The sequence below is a fragment of the Urtica dioica genome, chromosome 12, assembly GCF_054948205.1.
Source record: "Urtica dioica subsp. dioica isolate 48M chromosome 12, U.dioica_male_clone48M_v1_H2, whole genome shotgun sequence".
Taxonomy (NCBI): Eukaryota; Viridiplantae; Streptophyta; class Magnoliopsida; order Rosales; family Urticaceae; genus Urtica; species Urtica dioica.
In genome coordinates this window covers 19,389,240-19,409,481 of record NC_142767.1, presented here as the reverse complement: position 1 = coordinate 19,409,481, position 20,242 = coordinate 19,389,240, and the positions used below count along the sequence as shown (strand labels likewise).

Sequence of the window (20,242 nt, the reverse complement as noted above, 5' to 3'; positions counted from 1 at the left end):
TCAAGCTTTTGAGGTGTTTTTGTATTTTTAAACCACACAGTGAGTCTCTTATATAGGTTTTGGGACACCTGATGTAAAGTAGGAATTAGAGTCGGACTCTTATCTAATCCTAATTTCGAAGTTAGAATGAGGGATTTTTTAATCTGACACGTGTTATGTTTATTGTTTGGGCTACAAGTACTTTACTGGGCCAAAGCGTCCGTGTGACTTTTGGGTTTTGGGTTTTAATTCCGGATTAGGCCTTTGTGGGTCATTTGAATTAGACACATGTATTCAAATTGACGGAAATATCACTATTTTTATTTTACTTTTTTTTTTCATTTTATAAAAGTACTTGCATTTTTATACCGTCATAAATTTTATATAAAATATTATCTTTTTTTTTTTTATAAAGGCCTCCTGAAAATGAATAAATTGATAAAACCAACGGCTTAAATTTTAAAATTAGCGCCAATGAAATTCAAAACGACTCCGATTAAATAGACAATATTATCTTATATTTGTAAATAACGTCAACAATTTTATTCCGACCTATATATAGTACATAGAAAGTGCAAAGTCGGAAAGATCTAACACGTGTTGTTCATTGTTTAAACTACAAGTACCTTACTGGGCCAAAGCATTTTCATGACTGTGTGTGATATTTGGGCTTTTAATACCAGATTTGGCCTAATTGACTGAGCGTAGGTCCATTGGGCCGCCTTGTTTTCATGCACCGCAAATTAGGAACTGGCCCGTAAGTACCTATTCAAATTGACGGAGATATCACTTTTTTATATCGTCATAAATTTATGAATAACGTCAATTATTTTATGCCGACCTTTTTATAGTACATAGAATAGAAGGTGCAAATTTTATAATATCGTCGTGTTTCATAAATCACAAAGGTGTTTGAATTTGGAGTTTAAAAACACTAGTTTTGATTTCGAAGAAGATATTTTATAGTTTATTTTTATAAGATAGAATGATATTTGAATTAATTATGGGTTAAAAATTCCTTTAAAAATGGTTAAAAGAAAGTAAAACAAAATGAAAATAAAAAAAGGGATGATATTTTGGTCAATTTAATTTCAGTCCATGTAGTTTTTACCGAGGTCTAATTCTAACATGATCTTGTCTTCATTTTGACTTAGACTTGTAGATACTAGACTTTAACAAATTTTGTAAATAGTGCTGAAATTTATTTTTGCTTGACTATTATTTATGCACTTTCTTCATTTCGTTTGAGTTCGATTATGTGGCTCCATCAAAATTTGTACGATCAGCCATTAAAACCTAACAGATGTAAAAATTAAATTGAAGTATATATCGGCCTTTTCAATTTTTCACATACGCTTCTATAAAGAAAAATATGTGCGCAAACAAAATACGCTCTTGTAAAAAAAAGATGTAAAAATAAATAAATCAGGTAATGACAAGTATGATATGTCCCATCGACGATATTTTTATATCCATCTATTAAAAATCAAACAGATATATTTGATGAAAAATAATATTTGTACACATAAACATAGATGATAGATGTAGGAACATTTTTCAGGTACCGAAATTGCATATTGGGAGAATTTCTATCTAAGGTAAAACAAATGAACATAAAATATGAGGTTAAGGAAGTTGGAATAACTCATAGTTGTTAATATGTAGGCAAAGTCATGAATGGACCCATAAAATAAGTAATAATATTGATTAAAATGGCCCTCAACATATGGAAAATTTGAGTAATTTCCTCCATCGAAAAATCGGGAATTCTTTTCAATTTCAGGTATTGTATTTATCTTTTCTGTACGCCACTATATATATATATATATATATATATATATATATATATATATATATATATATCTCGGGAAATGGATAAACATCACTTCATCCATTCACATGTTTATAATAAACTATATCCTTGAGAATTATTCGTGATACGTATCCCAAAATGGGGTTTAGTGATCCATATCACACAAAGTAGCCCAAGTTAAAGCAAATCAACTCATTTCTGCGTGGTCTACATTAACCATTAGACTAAAGACTATATTCCCTTTAGGCGTTGGAATAATGCAAACATAATAATGTAACCGAAGAAAAGAAAGAAAAAAAAGGGGAGGAAAATAAATAAAATATATAACCCATCATGATCTTAATCATATACTATAAGAATATATGTGTCCCAGCAGCGTCCCAATCTCAGCTGTTTATTTAAAAATATTTATTTTTAACTTAATAAGTCAATTGAGAATAGGACCTCCCATATTTTGCTGCCGCATATTCGCCTTGAAATTGAATTCAGCCAAAACAATAAGTTAAGGGGAAAAAAACAGCGCATTTATACGTGGTTGAAGCAATACTTGCCTAATATATAAAAATATACAAAAACCATGATGCTACAACAGTAACAAATAGCAAATGTGTAGGCCCACAATCGCTATCTCAGCCTAACTGGTGTTGTTGAAGATCTAATAACTAATACTCGTATTATATTTTGTGTTTTTACAATTTAAATTGTTTAGTTATGACTTAATTTTTTTTATCCCAAATATTTTTTTTAAAAATAAATTAGATAGACATAAATATTCTTGAGTTATTAGGCTTTCAATTAATAATGGGATTTTTTTTTATCAATAAATAAACTCTAGTTATGTGGCTTGGCTTCGTCCATGCTCATAACAATCATAAAACAAGAAGAAAACGTAACAGTATTTACACGATCACCAAAATATCTCAATTGCAAAACCCAAGATATCATCGTTTCTTTGATTACTCAAAAAATCAGATCATCGGACTAATATACAACTCGCAGAAGAAAGAAAAAAAAAATCTACACAAAATACATATAGAATTAATATACAGAGAATAATGATCGATCATATATATATAATCATCATCATCATCAGGGTGGGGTCCGAATCTTAATACTCCGCAGTAATATATAATATATAAAACTATATATATATTAAGAAAACAATCAACCCTCATCAAAATCGATTAATATCAATTAACAGGCACAACAGTGTTATTGACGAACAATGCATTATTATTATTATTAGTAGTAGTAGTATTGTTGAGGTGTGATTCGAAGAAGGCCTTTGCGGTCATTTCCCTATCGAACCTCCAAATGTAATTAAGCCCCACCAAAAGCTCGGTGATCGCGGCCTCGGCCTTGTGAGTGTTGGCGAAGAAGAGCGTCTGAAGAAGCAAAACTCCCGACGATCCGCCGTGATGACTCTGCTCGAGGCTCCGATCGTTCTGCCAGCGAATCATGTTGTGTGCCAGCGGGGACAGCCACGTCAGAATGCGGGCCAGCGCGGCGCGCCACTCGGCGGCGAGGGCGGGGTCGGTGGCGGAGAATCCCACCCCGCGGAGGCGGGCCCGCAGCGAGGCCCGCACGGCCGCCGGGAGCATGGAGTAGAGCTCGTCGCGGGCCTCGGGGCCCACCAGCTGAGGGGACTTGATCATCCTCTCCATCGCCATCACTACTCCGGCGTAGTGTACGGCCAGCCCCGCCGCGCCCAGGGTCGTCTCCGGCGGATTCGTCACCACGCGAGTGGTCTCCTCGAGGAAGCCCTGCTTGTTGTTCGTTCCCGGGACGCTGAAAGATAATGATATCAAACCAAGTTGAGTACATGTGCGTGAATTTAGATATAGATATGGGTATGTGTGTAGCAACTTTTTTTATATATGAAAAATCGTGCAAATTTAAGTTTAAATGTAAAAATTAATATGATTATGATGATAATGAAAAATTAAGGGTGGGTAAAATTTATTAGCAAAAAAGAATTAAACCATAGTTAAAATGTTGATATTATATATAAGTAAAATTCATTTCGAAAACTTTAATTGCATGATCAAAAAAGTTATTAAATTTGATATTTCAACAATTTTATAAAGTTTAGCTATTAATTCATTAACCGAATTTTGATATTTTATATATGAGTAAATATTTTCACTTAAAAAAAAAAATTAATTGCATGATCATTGAGTTTGATATTCCGACAATTTTACAAAGTTTAGCTATCTCATTAATTTTTACACAAACTTAATAATATGTAACTTTTAATTTTAATTGACTATATAACTTTACACACCCAATTTTTCAGATGACTACCGGTGCAAATATTAATTGATGAGCAAGCAATCTTAATCAATTAAAATGTCGAAAAGAGTAAAATAATAAAAAAATGAGATGAGCGTATATATAGTGTACCTAGGGATGGAGTCAGAGGGATGTACGGCGGCGGAGAGAGGAGACCTGGGAGGCGGTTGGAGTCCGAACACGAGCTTGGCACGTGCCAGCACTGTGAAGATCGAGCGCGCGAGTATCGACGCCACGTAGTCGAAGCTCCGGCTCCAGAGACACTTCTCCTTCAGATACTTCACTTCCTGTCTCCGCCACAGGATCTTCTGGTGGAACTCCGGCGCCGGCCTCGCCCCCTTCCTGAGGCTGCCCTCCGCCGCCGCGAGGTCCTCCATCTCGCGGCGGAGCAGCGCCGTGGCGGCGGCGAGCCGGTCCATCTTGCGCGCGACGGCGTCCATCTCCCGCCACGGCAGGGTCCAGCCCCTGGGGTCGCGGCCGGAGTCGGCGAAGTCGCGGAAGAGCGAGGGGAATCCGGCGGCGGAGGAGGATCTGGCGGCGGCGCGTGAGATGGGGTGGGAGAGGAGGCGGAGGGTCTGGAGGGTCTCGGCGCAGGCGAGGGCGGCGAGGAAGGAGTCGTCGTTGGAGACGATCTTGCGGACTCCTTCGAGGGCCGTGACGGCGACGATCGCGGCGGCGCTGTCGGAGTTGTTGTCGGAGAGGAGTCGCCAGAGCTGGACGAGCTTCGACATCACTCCCGCCATCTCGAAGGACACCACTCCCACCGCCGCCGCGGCGGACGACGCGAATATCTTCGTCTTCACCTTTATCAGCATGGTTTCGAACGCCATGTGATATTGTGATCAAGATTGAGAGAGAGAGAGAGAGAGATGTGATGGGGATAAGGATAAAGATATGATGAAATGTGTAGAGCTCGTGGGGTGTTTAATTTCAAGTGCTCACATATCATATAACAAAGTCTTCTGATATGGGAAAGAAAAAAAAAACATCTCAGAGAGAGAGAAGGAAAGTTTTGAGTGTCGACGAGGAAAAATATATAGATTTTTTTTATTAATCTTTATGTGAGAGAGAGAGAGAGAGAGAGAGAGAGAGACGCACATGCAGTGATGGCGCGTGATTAGGCTAGAAAGTAAAGGGTTGCTTTGTCGTTTCCAGTTGAAGCCTCAGACGCTGTCGAAATGATTTTTGAATTTTTTTTTTTTTTTTTTTTGTCAGAAAAAGCGAAATGATCTTTGATTATTCCCTTTAGTACGCATTTTTAATTTTTTAAAAGATAATCGTACTTTTAAATTATAGATTCCGGATGATGTTTCTATAATCTTATGATGCAAATTCGGTTAAACTAATCTTTTTTATTTATTTTTTAACCTAAATTAACCGGTTAAAATTAACCGAACGGTTAATTTTAACCGCGATTTCGGTTAAAATTAACCGTTCGGTTAATTTTAACCGGTTAATTTTCGGTTAACCTAGGTTAACCTAGATTATAAGACTTATTAAATAAAAAAAATAAAATATATTATTTTTCAAATTAAATTAATTAATTTAACTTTAATTATAATTAATAATATCTATTAACAAAATTTAATTTAGTTAAACTGAAATTTATTAAAATTTATATACGAATTTATAATAATTTTTAAAAAATTAATTATATCAATTTACTAATTAATTTAATTATAATGAAATTAAAGGCATTAATTTCTTAAATAAATTTAAATATTAAATAAAATATATAAAAACAATTCGGTTAATTCGGTTAATTTCGGTTAACCTAATTTAAAAAAATCGGTTAAACGGTTAACCTTTAACCTAAATTTTCGGTTAAAGGTTAACCTAAGTTAATTGAATCTCTTCTTTTATGTGGTAGAGAATATCACTTGTGTGAAAATTTATAATTCATAAAATAGTCATCACCTATTGTTTTGATACCAATAATAGTCATCACTTTTATTTGTTTAGCTTCACAAATTAGATGGGTTAACTTTACATAAACGGTGATTTATTTGGAAACTTACAAGGGTGAAGGGTTGTTTGACAAACTTTATAATAACTATTTGGCTAGTTTGAATTTTACAAGGTTGTATAATTTCGAACTATATATTTGAATAGAAAAAGTTATGCTTCTTTACTAAAATTAAATTGAAAGTTTGATCTTCATTTTAATTTTAATAATAATGTAAAATTAAGTAAGTGTTTTTTCTTCAATTAAAATATTTTAGTAAGTAAATGCCAATGAACCTACAGCTAGTGTAAAATAAAATAAAAATCAATTTTAAAATATTTGGAGTGAGACGCTTTATATCTTAGATGCTGTTTTTCCTATCATAATTGGAGGAAGTGGGGGGCCATTAACATTGGCGTCTCTCTTCTCGTTTTTCACTAAAAAAAATATATATATATTTAATTCTTATGGTTTCATGACATATTATAAATTACTTGTTGGTTTTGGCTATATATTTTTGTCGTGTACTTAATGTACGTACTCTACCAGCTAGCTATGGATATATGAATATTAATTAGATGTATATTTCCTGCTGTAAATATATAGGCTAGATAGACGTTTACCAAAAATAATAATAATAATGTGTAATAAACTAGGCGATAATTTAATATAACTCTAGATAATCCGATTTGTTATACTCAGTGTACCTGATCATTTTTTGAAAATTTATCTACATATAGATCATATCTCTCAAGATGTCTACGTACTATTCATAAATAATATCATTTATATTTCCTAGGGCCATGAAAAACTATTGTGGTAACCAGTTATATTTTGGATCATTGTATTTGTGTACCACACACACACACACACACACTATATTAACTCATGAGAGTGTACTGAACGAAAAAGGTAGACATCAAATTATAATAAAGTGATGAAGGCTTCCCTCCAAAAAAAAAAAAAAGTGAAGAAGGCTAGCAATAATTCAAATGCTCGACAAATTGATAATTATAACCTTTAACGACAAAGAAGACATTCCAAACAAATGAACATGAGAGTAAAATATCAAATCAGTTTGTCATCCCAATTTTTCACAAACTTTTTGACCACCTCACTTTCCCTAAAAAAAATGTTTAAAACGAATTATTTTACTTTAAAATTCTTTATAGTTGTGGGAAATTTACTGCAATAATATTGTTGACCTTCCATGATAACTAATAAAAGTATTTATATAATAAAAAATTCGTTTGAGTAATCTACTTTGGGCGGCAAGAACTGCGGTTTTGTCTCAAAATATTTGATGTGTGTATTGAATTAATTTGTAATCTCTGTACGATGTATCCTTAGATATTATTGTTCGAAGTGTCTCCTAATTTTAAGAGATCTCTATACAATATTTGTAGCTCTCAAAAGTCTGAGAATATATGCGATGTTCAAGATTTATAGTTTCACTCCTATATATTGTTATTAATTCTCTGAATATAATATAAGCTACCATATATATGTATAGCGGTCTAGCTGTGTGAAAACTAAGTATTAGGTATCAATAGTTGACCTTACACCCAATACATAGGGTTGACCAACTCTAAAAGCAATAAGAAGTAAAGAATAATATTTTATATTTTGTTCAACAACACAAGCAAATTTCAATACATAATAATCGCGCTACAAATAACATAATTCTTATGTTATATTTCATGTATTTTTTAATATAAACTGTATACTCGTCTATTAATTTAGTTTTCACGCATGCCCAGATAAAAAATTAACCCCAAACAAGAGCGCTCTCGTTTGTGCATGAACTAGTCATTCATTGGATACTCATCAGGATATGATATACAATTTAAACAATGGTTAAATATCATATATTCATTGGATGCTTATTAGGATATGATATACAATTGTACAAATGATTAAATATTGAGATACACAATATTTCGTCTAATGTAGCATTGATGTGCAACATGTTTTACGTCAATTGAATATATATATATATATATATATATATATATATATATATATATATATATATATATATATAATGGTTGAGTCATAATATACTTGCGACAAATTAAGTAGTCCTACACGTACCCCTATAGATACATGTGTAAAGATATATGTGCGAGTGACATGGATATCCAAAAAAAATTATGTGGATTACATAATTCCTAAAAGTAATTTCAACCAGATATATGATTGGCACCGATGCATCTGGACGAAACAATTAAATTGACTAGCAGATTAATAGTTCTCCATGGTCGGTTCTTAGAGCATTGATCCTAGTCTTTGCTTTTGAATGTACATAGTGGTGCATTGTAGTATGGAAATTCATATATATTCGAGACTAATAAAAACATATATAAGTGGGTTCACACGTATATATATATATATATATATATATATATATATATATATATGTATATATATATATATATCGTTTCAAAAGAAATTTGTTATAAAATAATAATTAGTTCTAGAAGAAGCTCTTTGCCTTGTACCCACTAGAGTGCATGGAAAATTTGAGGCTTGACCTCGTGGCTTGTGTTAAAACTTAAAATACCACAAAATGTTTTTCTTTTTCTTTAAAGGTTTCTTCGTTTTTTTTTCATGATCGAGATTAATTCTGGTGACTTGTGAACCCACGATATATGAATTGTAATAATGTATGAGAGAGAGAGAGAGAGATCCAAGACTTCCGTTGACCAGATGGCGGCTTTGACTTTGGAAGAAAGTACATGTGATGGTGGTGGTGCAATTAGATCGATGTTGCTGAACTAGCCATGCTTGATATTCACGATCATTTGGACCACATACATGGTTATAGCTAGGGTTAAATGGTTTATTAATCTATTATCGAGCAAATCAAAGAATCAAACAAGTTGGAGAGAGAGAGAGAGAGTAGGTAGTTAAATTTTCCAAAATGAGCTGGGTTGAATGAATCAGTTATGATTAAAACGGCGATTGTGTATAGTAATGATGCATGGTGATGAGTTTTTGAAGGTTGTAATACTTTTTAGCCTTTGCCTTTGCATTTGCTTTTGCGTAACAGGCAAAGGATTTCGCTGTTTACTTGTCGGACAATATAAATAGCCAGCCACGAGACCCTCCTGCATTTCTCCATACCTTGATTCTAGTGTCTCTCTCGCTCTACACATCATATTATATACATATGTATATTATATATACATAATACAATGCCTATGACCATATGTCGCAACAGACCTTTTTCTCACCATTAATCTAGTCTCTTATACATGATAAAAAAAAAAAATTAAAAAAAGTTAGTAAATACTACGTGTTAATTTTTTCACGGACGTAGGCATAAAAAAAATTATATGGATAGTATAAATGTCGTTTTCAAAGAACATCTTAGGATTATGAAAGAAATATATATATATATATATATATATATATATATATATATATATATATATATTTGAAAGGTTGAATGAAATATTTCCTACAATATAAACAATAATGAGAATTCAGATTATAGTAATATATATGAATCTAGCTTAATTACGCCCATTAAAAAAATATAAAAAGCAAGGATAATATATATATATATTGTTAATTAATCCCGGTTTGTGGGTACCGTACAGTTGTATTAATTATATGTAATTTCGATGCTCATTATTTTTACAAATAGATTAAAATAGAGTTTGTCTGTATCCACAGACAATGGGATTTGTAGTGACAGAAAAATGTGGAAAATAGACAAAATAACCTAGTTGCGGACTGGAGAGACTTTCAAGGAATTGTTTTGGAGAAAGAAGCCACTCTGTGCTTGATTGTTGGCCTCCTCAAATGTTGACACTTGTCACCAAGTTATCGGTTGGTTGATGAAGTGTAGATCTGGTGGCTTTGTGGGATCATCACTGGTTTTCTAGAAAACATTAATCTAATAACATATGTATTGTATTTATGTGGACGTGATATCATCTTCTCAAAGATGCGAAGACTTTGTGTCATTTAATTATATAATATATATATATATATATATATATATATATATATATCATTGTATAGCGTACTGTGCTCTAGATTGTTATGTATCTGGATATAAAACAGCAACACCAATACAAAATCTTTTGGTATTGTCTTTCATTTCGTTACGATGCACCGTACCGCATTGAATTTACGAACTCAAAAAAGATATTTGGGTTCTCATCGATTTCTGTATGAGAAATTAGAGGTCAAAACAATGAACCCAAATCCTCTTTCGCCATTTTATGTCTCTCAAGCATTGATATATATATATATATATATTAATAAATAACACAATTTAGTGATGTCAACAAATTATATAAATTGATTGTTATATATTTCAACAAATAACATGTCGACATATAAGTCATTATCAATAATGAAAAATTTGTGGATTTATTTATATATATATATATATATATATATATATATATATCAATAAATGACACAATTTGTTGATATATATTTTAACAATCGACACCATTGATTGACATAAGTAAACAATCAAATCAAAAGAGTATAGAAGTTAAAGATTTTTTTTTTGTGGATCCTCCATGGGCCTGTACTTACTCACGCACTTATTGCCATACCATATAATATTAGTTTTTTTTATTAATATAATTTACTAGAATTTAAATTTTTTCTAATTGTTTTACATAATAATAAAAAAAAAAAACAAAAAAACAAATTAGCCCCTCTTTAACGTAGGATACTCCGTTAGTGCCAAGCGCCAACAACATCGAGTATCGCGAGAACTTGAGGATTTCCTTATATGCGATGACTCACATCAGTTTAATTATGCTAGTACACACTATCCTCACATTCACAAGCTAGCTAGCATCCGATAAAAAAGTATCAGTGCAAAATATTAATATAATCTAGTCTCTTGAAGGTGGTTGTGGCATCTGTAACACGAATAATTATTCAAACGGACGTAACAAGGAATTTTGTACATCTTCGTCACGATTTTGGTATCAACACTGGAACAGATTGTTCCGTTTTGAAAGGTAAAAAGAATGGGATAGTGGCAAGATCATCTAAACTTATATTCCCCTTCTCATGTAATTCGATACGGATCATTTTATAGTATTTTATTTTCTATTTATTTTTGTAGACCTGAGATCAAATTTTTATAAGGTTTAAGTGAGCTGGAGGATTTTTAATTTTATTACTATTATTAATTTATTATAATTTGAAACTAATTATTACTATTTTGTATGTGTTTTATAAATTACTGCACGCGAATGATAGTTTGCTTCAAGGGTGGCCAGCAAAGCCTAGCACGCTGCCACGCAAACAAATACACATCATTCAATTACAGCCCAAAAAAAACAAGTACATAATTACCACAGGATCAATTGTCTATTCATTATTACCCTCCAAATTTGATAATATATATTTATATATAGTACATTAATAATGCCATATTATATTATAAGTGGGCGATGATGTAACTACTACCATTGCTTTGGATAGATCATGTCATGGTCGTACTAATAGACTCTCCCAACATTGCACGAGTAAAAGACCAACATCATTACCCGAATTGAGATTAATATATAACTATCACGCCCACCACTTTTATGATTTTCTTTTTTTAATTCTAGAAAAATAGATACATATTAATTAAGTATTCGTTTCATGTGTCGTGACGTGAGATTTTCATTATGGGTATTATAATGTCCAAAAAGCCACATGCAATATTTTGCAGCTATAGTTCTGTTCTATATATGATGAATGTCTTTCTTCCAACTGTACGCTCGTGATTTTTATTTTTATTTTTAAGTGAAGTGGTATTATTGCCTGTTTTGTCTAGACCATTCTTATATTCTTATATGATCCTTGGGAAGATTATGTTGCACTTATTAGTTATTATCATTGTGCTTTCTTTATTCATTTCACACTAAGACTAAGACAACGGATCATATTATTCTCAACTCAAAAGGACAACAACAAAGTTCAAGATCACAAAAATGAAGTAGAGAACTATAATGAGGCCTATTAATAATATGTATTTGATTGGTGTATATTGAGCGGGAGAATTATTTGTTGCATTCAATTTAGTTATCCAATTCGGAAATTCAAGTTGATAAACTTTTTTTTTCTTAAATATTACTTGGAGAAATACTAGGAAGTGGTAGCTCCACCAACTCGCAGTAAAAAGTTGGAAATTACACCACTACCTTCGCACACAAAAAAAGTCATATTTCAGATAGCGATGCGACAAAGAAGGTTTTTTGACAAATTGGGAGAGCGTTGGTTCAAAGGCTTACAGCTGCTTGATGAGACGTTCATAAATTGACCCATAAGTTATTCCAAGCTTAAAAATATAAAAAATAATAATAAGAAAGCAAGCGTTACTAAATCACCCAAAAAAAATACTTCTTTTAAAAAAAAAAAATTTAAAAAACAAGATTATTCTAAAAGCATGATAAATTGGAAGATTTTTTCCCATTATCTATTTAAGAGACTTTATTTCACAATTTTTTCACACGTTAAATGGAGTTTTTTAAAAAAGCAGAACACCTTGATGGATAATGATCCCACTCTAGTGGAATTAATTAGAAAACAATATGAAGTTTATAAATGGAATTCCAAAAGTACCTTGAAAATAGAATCTAATCGTATGTATGAACTCACAGCTTGTGAAGTATAAGTTGTGTTAAATACAAGTTTCGTTGTTAAAAATTTAGCAAAAAGAAACAACCATCGAAAGGAAAAGTAAAATAATAAAGGACAACTACGCGCTAGTCATTTTGCTACGAGGGTGTTTTTTGGGTGGGACAAGATAAGGAATCTCTGCCAGCCAGGGTGACTCGATATCAGAACAGCCGAGTTGACTCACTTTGCACTACTCTCGCTATATGACCTAGGGCTAGGACCCCATATACTATTATGGAATCAAAATGTCAAACATGGTATGGATAGTATGAAAAGAAGAAGAAAAAAAGATAATATACATTTCATGTCAAAGCATAGTAACACTCAATTTGCCTCCCCTTTGAATGAGACCCAAGTGAGCACTACCAACATCCCACTAGCAAGGGACTTTTTTTGAAGATAAATGGCCTTAAAAGGAGATCTAGAGGAAAGTTAAAGGAGATTTACACACTACTTTTAATTTAATGGTAAATTAAGTAAAGTAGCACATACACTCGTGTATGTATGTATGTGTGTATGTATGTATATATATGTGTATACGTATTATTTATGTACGAGGGGAGGGGACACTTATCATTCATCATAAATGAAGGAGCGATGTTCCACTTTAGCTTGACAAGTCGTTAAGAGCAAATGGTCCCGGAAAACGTATATTTAAGAAACATCCCGTTAATACTTTTAAGTAGATAATATTATTATTTCACTGTTTGTCGCTCGTCTCTTTTGCCCCTTTGAGAAGGGGAAATAAAACAACATATAAATAGTTTTGTGGCAAATATTTAAATACATTGTGCACGTGTGCCATCCTCAATGTACTACTATGAGCAGACCGAATTATAAAGGCTCTTAGCACGTGCTTGAGGAGCTGGCACATGCGCAACATTGGCCCAGTTTAACATGAAATGATGGTTCAGGATATTCATAATACCCCTCGGTGTTTTGCAATTTTCTTACAGATTCGTTGTATATATTTTCTCACATGATATATGTCAATATCAGTGTCCAAAATTCCAAATACAGTCGAATAAAATTCGCCGCTAAGAGTACGAAAATATTATTCTACGCATAGATATTGCATGATTTAAAGAATATATAGTGATATGAAATATTCTTCATCGAATTTTTTTTTTTTTAAGTTGAATCGATTATTAAAGACCGTGTGTCCGTAGACTCCGTACACATTTTCCCTCTAAAATGAGCTTTTAAGCCAATTACATTATTAACAAATATTTACAACTATTAATATTTTTTTGGCTTGATTAATAAAATATCACGACTATTTACTTAAAATTTAACAAAAGTTTGTTATATGGCAAAACTTGAGTTTTCATATGGCTATAATTTTATAGCACCACGTTATTTGCACCAAAGAGCTTACAGTCACCTGTCTGATTTACTGTCGATTCAAATTAAATAAATTAAAATCTCTTGCCTGATTGCTTGTATTTTACGATCAATTATAATATTAAAGTTATAGCATTGTTCCTGTTCCCAGACTAAATAAGCAAAATCGACAACCGCAATAAGCGCGGCGGAGTTCCAACCAGTCCAAAAATGGATGGTAATAAATAATCCTTATTAAAGGAGAACAAAGCAAAGCAATTACGAAGCTTGTTGATTTCTGCAAATACGTTTACAAGAAGCTTGTTCCTAGGTAAAGATCATTCAAATTCGAAAGAATTTGAGAGCGAGTCGTACCTATCTGGTTAGCGATCTCCAGCTGGTCCTCCAAAGGAAGCATCTCGTAACTGCCAAGAAAATAAAAGTGGATTAATTAGGTTTATAATGAAATATTTTTAAGGGGATAATGGTGTAGCACTAGATAGATTAACTTACTTGCATACAAGTTCACAATCAACGATGCTATCGGGTCCGGGGCAATGGGGCTTCCCATTTGAGCGGAAACGGCGAAAGGATCTCGGATTGAGCCCCGCAACGTGAGCAACGGCGTCGACAAGCTTCTTCTGCAGCGACTGAAGTCTTCGGAACGTTAGTTCGTCGAGCGGAGCGATACATCCGATGCTTCCGTCGAGTGTCCCAAACAGTAACGCAAATCGGTTGGTTTTATCGGACGAAATCGAAAGCATTTGCAGCCTCAAGAACTTGGTTATGTGGCTGCCCACGTGAAACTCTGCTCTCGATAGAAGCTTTGGTCCTTTCCAACTCTCCGACATCTTTGGTGCATAATAAAATATCTGCACTCGACCAAAAATTAACCGATGTCTAAAAATATGACTACTATTAAACAAAATGATTATCTCAATAGCCTTTGTAACCGTAATGAGCCACTTTAGTAATTATTAATTAAAAACTAAATTAAGGAATAAATTATTAAATTTCTCTGCCGGGTCTAACAAAGGGATTGACAAGAATCGTGAAGATGGAATCACACATGAGGAAGTAAAAAAAAAAACACTAACCTGGACATTCTTTTGGTCATCAGAAACTACAAGGCTCAGCGTACTCGCATCAATCAAAAACTCGGTTGCAAAGCAATTAAGTGAACCAAAATCTTTGGCCAATAAACTGAGTTGAGCTCCCTGCTCCTTCCAGGTAAGAAAATATATGCTTTTGTGAACGTCGCCGATTAGAATGAAATTCTTGACCTGCAGCAGTATTCAACTTTTAACAAAGATGAATTTGGCTATAAATTTACGTCAATATACGGCAAAACAAATAGGAAAAAGAGGTTTAAGGACATACAATATTCAAGCTCACAACGTATAGTGGCGGTACATCAAAGAACGCAATGCCATTCAGCTCCGTGCCCGTCCAATTGTGTAAAATAATTTTGGGACCAGAAGCTAAAAGCAGATGACCTTGAAGAGAGGCTAAGGCAGATATAGCACCCTTAAACTCCTTGGAGTAAACCTCCGTAACCTGAATGTGGAGCAAGCTGATCAATCTTGTAAATTTTAGTTATATAGAATATACAGTAAAATAAACCACAACGGGTTACCAAATTCAGGGAATTATCTCCATCTTTCCCAAATGAGAACAAAAGAATTCGGCCTCTACCAGCAACATCCTCCCCTTGCACAAATGCAGTCCCAACGGCCAGAAGAGTTTCATTCTCCTTTGTCGTTGTGTTCTGTATTGAAAGATTGGATTGAGCAATATATAGCGGAATTGAGGTTAAGAAAATACTTTTACGACCACAGCAATGATTATACTTACAAAGAGTGTCACTACTCGAACAGTTAGAGCGTTCTCAGAACTTTGCATTGGAATAGTTGCCTTAGTTTGCCAGGGGCCACCGGATTTCTCTGGCTCCAGAATCCGAACCTCGAAATCATCAACACAGTATGTGCGATGAAGATCATCGGGATTCATATGTTGATTATCAAACTGATGGACAGTCTCTTGATCAACCAAAGATGATACTACTTGATTCAATGGCTTGTGAACCTACATAAAGTTAATAAGAGCACCACGACTATCCCATGAGAATCAACTAACTATAATTTTTATGCTTCTGAAACCCACACCATTCGTACATATATAAATACAGCCAATGTACCATTGTTTTCAATCTGTATTTTTATGACATTTTATACAAAAAGAACATCGATTATCGGGGGGCACCCCAATTCCAATAAAAATAGACATGAGCTGAAAGAAAAAGGACATAAACAAGCACAAACCGAATCGCATTCTTGGCCGAGTGCAATCTAGTTTGTATTTTGCTTCGTTCTAGATGAAACTATCTGTTCCCCTCTTTTCATAAAAAAATTCAGTTTCTCCATAAAAAATCATTCTAGGCCTCTTTTGGACAGCTGACAGTAAAGTTTTGCGTACACAAGTACCATGGTTAGATATATGACTGCTTACAAAAGATGCCAGTCCTGTACTATCCCTGGCCTAACGGATGCCAAATTGGATACCAAGACATATATCTGCTGCTTTAAAAAATCATTAATTAATCAAGCCCTGAACTAAATAAGCAATAGACAAGCAGAAATCATAACCTCTGCAGGTACTTGAGTCTAAAAATCTAAAAATAAATTACTTGTATTAGGATTCTGTCAATGAAGTATATGGTAGAAGAAGAAGAAGAAAAAAAGGTGGCATAAACTCACAGGAGTTGAAACTATAACGGGGTATAAGTTCTTCTCCGCAAAGTAAGTAACTTGATGTGGAGTGCCTTTCAAGGGGATCTGCCAGTTAAATAAAAACGAAAAGATCAATACAAAAAAAATAAAAATAAAAAACCCCCTCGATAATGAAGAAAATTTATATTTGGATGATAACAATAAAGATGAAAGTACTCGCCTTTTGCACAGGCCAATAGTTGTCGTAGCTTGTTATAGATGGCAGTTGACAAATCTTTAGAATACCCTACAAGATTCAGAACATATTAATCAGATCACATAACCATGAAAATAATCATTGACAGAAACGAGTAAAACTGTTTTCAGACCTGCGATGTAACATATATGAATCCATGGTTGCAATTCACGTTGTGAAGAACCGTGAAGGCTACAATTGAACCATCACATAGCTGCAAAAAAATACAAATGACACGTGGAAAACTTGCATGGCAATGGTCCTTAATAAAGGTATAAATTTCTGTAGCTCCTATTTTTTTTTTTTCAAAAGAAACATCGGGACTTTATTCATTCAACACGGCAAAGCTGGAATACAAGAACAAAGAGTACAGTTCCTATAGCAACATATAAAATTTTGAAAGTATTCCAAAAATTATAATTAAGAAATTTTCAAATGTCATATGCATCTAAAGCTTCAGACTGTCGGTTACAACGTTAAATAGGAGCCTTACCTGAGGATGAACACGAAGGCGCTCTCTGAATAACATAAACCAAGCTGGTCTTGATCCAGAAAGGAACAGTCCGTGATAACCAGCAATATTATTAAAAACACTAATCCTTTGGCATGGCTTTCCATCTGATACTTCTTCTCTAGCATAAGAGTCCATTGAAACTCGAACAAATCTCAGATTTCTGAGCCTAGAGCAAGAAGAATTTTGTGGAGAAATAGAATCTTCAACTCTAGAGGTACTATCTGAATCTTCAAACATGTATGCGTGGTAGCATAGAATCGTCCCATCATTCAGAATACCAATAAGGAAAGGACGGCTATTCTTTCCAGACCATCTCTGCATAGCCAACTCAACAACTTTCATGTTCTGGACATTTTCTTTCCTGCCTTGACCAGTTAAATCTTCAGAACTTTTCATAGCTTTTTGAGAATCCTTAGGTAGATATTGCACACATGTATCAACCAGGTTTGGTCTTCCAGAAATGAAGGTATCCACCGAAAAAACACAATTAAACCCGGGTACATCATATATTTCAAGTGAGCCATTTTCGTAACAAACAACACAATATATATCCCCCTGATCATGCTCAGCACCATCAATTGGCATATCAACAACTGTTGAAAGCCAAGCATTCGTACTTGTTTTACGCAGCCACGGTTCTGGTCCTTTATCATGATACAATGTGCAAGCAGATATCAATTTTTTTGAGCTCTCAAAGGCAGCTGGTGTACTAACAGAAACAGTGCAAGAAGTGGGATCTGCAAACCAATTTAACAGCAAGAAGTTAATGAGAAAGTTGCCAGACTATGATAAGAAAATACAAACTAAGTGGCAGAAGCGAAACGGACTGAAACTTTATCAGACAGCCAAGTGTCAAAACAACCAGAAGTACAAACACAAAAATTAGGCCTTGAAAACGGTACCTCCTACAAGAAGCCGAATACTTCCATCGGTCATTCTCAAAACAACATACGGATCGGCAATAGAAACTGATGCAACAACACACCCCTCGGAACCAGGTTCAGAAATTGTAGGTCCCAGGTTCAAATTGTGGGTCATAAAAGAGCCATCTAAAATTCGAGCACCACGTTCATAAACTTGCACAACTCGACGCCTTAACAAAAAAGAAGGAAAATAAATGAGCAAGGAGTGAGTATTTTGTAACACTAATAAAAACTTAAAATTATAACATATCGATCGATTAACATAAATATCACTCCTGATATAACCCAATGATACTGTTTGATCCTTATCTCTGGATTTAACTGATAATACCAAAATACAGATACACGGACTTCCTCTTGGTAAAGAAAAATAAATCACTTTTTCTCTCTGCAAATAATTTTTAAAAAAACGCGTTTACATGGGGCATTATTAACACCTTCCAAACAAATTGCCGGCAGCAACCGTTCTTCCTTGAACGTAGTAGTCCACGCTTTCAGTTACTTCGGCCAGAAGATCAGCAGTTTCAAGTACCTATATCAAATTCAATAATTTTCAATTAAAGACAATGTAGATAATGCTAACTAGAACAGCAATCACAGCTAAATTAAATATACAACCACTCTCCGGTAGAAGCAGAAAATGAACTTAGAAAATTCATTTACTATACTACAATAGCAATGCTACTATCTAGCTTGCATAGTATAAAGTTCCAAACAAAACCACCTTTCTCTGTTACACTAAACTAACTAAATTTAAAGTTGGTCCTGATTAGAGCCTAAAGTTGTAGAATATGCAAAACTAGTTTAGATGAGAAGATACATCCTCTGTAAGATTTTTCATAGAAGATAATGCAATAAGAATATTAAGTAAAATAATGAAATAATATTCAAATCACATGTATAACACATCGTGTTCTGTGTATTGCACATATTATTTCAAAAACTAGAAAGGAAAATAATTTGTTCATGAAAAGTTGTTTTATGAACAAGACATGATAACAAAAATGAATGAAGATGCTATTAGGTATCACGCATCTATTACCATAGTTCGAGCCTCTAGACTTATGATCAAATAGGCATGGTATTCATCATCAGCCGCGGAACTTTTTGAAGAGTCATGGCTACGCGTGCTCTTGTGGTAAACAGTCCAAATTCCCTTACAACCTGGTAGCTCAACCTGAAAAGTTTAAATGGGAGATGATACTTATACATGCAATCTACATTGACCCGTGATGGGTAACTAAAGACCTAGTACAGACCAATATTCGACAAATTTGTGTGTATATATAGATGACTTCTGTTGAGACAAGGCAAGCATTATTAAATACAAAGGTATTGCTTTAAAAAATATTAAACAGAACTCATTTTATTGACGAACTACACCGCCCAAAAAAGGAGGCACAGCTGGCCAAAAACCACCATAACCAAACGACCCCACAGCCCAAAAGTATAGCTAAACGCAGTGATATACAACATTTCACCACTTCGACACTAATAAATGGTATCATACAAAGTGATTGAAGCATATACATTATCAGTAACTTCACACATAAGAAACATGGTATAGATTTTACCATGTATAAAGCATAGAAATGCATCTACAAAGATAATTTAACAGACCTCGGTAATCATTTCTGGACAAATTGACTGCCGAAGTACACTAAGAGAACCATTCTTTCCATGACCTGAACAGCAAACCTGGAAAACAACACGAAGGCATGAAGACTTACTTCTAAAATAGTGATCTGCATATTCATGAATAAAATATACTTTCTACTCTATGATTATGGGCCCTAGGAGATTACGGAGTGTAAGCATAGGTTCAAGTTTCTTAAAGA

The 20,242-nt window shown here is 33.9% G+C and overlaps 2 protein-coding genes across 3 annotated transcripts in view; both read right to left on the bottom strand.

Annotated features, from left to right (window-relative positions):
* Positions 1–2,710: 2,710 nt before the first annotated feature.
* Positions 2,711–5,114, bottom strand: LOC149379997 (protein PSK SIMULATOR 3). The gene is made up of 2 exons (XM_089602393.1): positions 4,196–5,114; positions 2,711–3,580 (listed from the first exon to the last, which is right to left on the bottom strand). Exons 1-2 carry the CDS (start codon positions 4,912–4,914, stop codon positions 2,983–2,985), a joined length of 1,317 nt encoding a protein of 438 aa, XP_089458519.1. The 5' UTR covers positions 4,915–5,114; the 3' UTR covers positions 2,711–2,982.
* Positions 5,115–14,054: 8,940 nt separating this feature from the next.
* CPSF160 (cleavage and polyadenylation specificity factor 160) overlaps positions 14,055–20,242 on the bottom strand; it is a 21,240-nt gene continuing 15,052 nt past the window's right edge. For both annotated transcript variants that reach the window (XM_089602748.1, XM_089602749.1), the window contains 14 exons: positions 20,025–20,102; positions 19,447–19,581; positions 18,842–18,936; positions 18,384–18,574; positions 17,461–18,218; positions 17,101–17,181; positions 16,953–17,018; positions 16,760–16,837; positions 15,858–16,088; positions 15,640–15,771; positions 15,384–15,560; positions 15,101–15,286; positions 14,517–14,875; positions 14,055–14,428 (listed from right to left, as the gene is read on the bottom strand). In XM_089602748.1, coding sequence (XP_089458874.1) covers positions 14,314–14,428; positions 14,517–14,875; positions 15,101–15,286; positions 15,384–15,560; positions 15,640–15,771; positions 15,858–16,088; positions 16,760–16,837; positions 16,953–17,018; positions 17,101–17,181; positions 17,461–18,218; positions 18,384–18,574; positions 18,842–18,936; positions 19,447–19,581; positions 20,025–20,102 — 2,682 coding nt within the window. In that variant the 3' untranslated portion in view covers positions 14,055–14,313. The remainder of the gene's footprint in view (positions 14,429–14,516; positions 14,876–15,100; positions 15,287–15,383; positions 15,561–15,639; positions 15,772–15,857; positions 16,089–16,759; positions 16,838–16,952; positions 17,019–17,100; positions 17,182–17,460; positions 18,219–18,383; positions 18,575–18,841; positions 18,937–19,446; positions 19,582–20,024; positions 20,103–20,242) is intronic.

Coding starts and splice junctions, on each gene's coding strand:
- LOC149379997 (XM_089602393.1), bottom strand. CDS start 4,914: ATGGCGTTCGAAACCATGCTGATAAAGGTGAAGACGAAGATATTCGCG. Junction 3,581..4,195: donor CCCTCTGACTCCATCCCTAG/GTACACTATATA, acceptor ATTATCTTTCAG/CGTCCCGGGAACGAACAACA.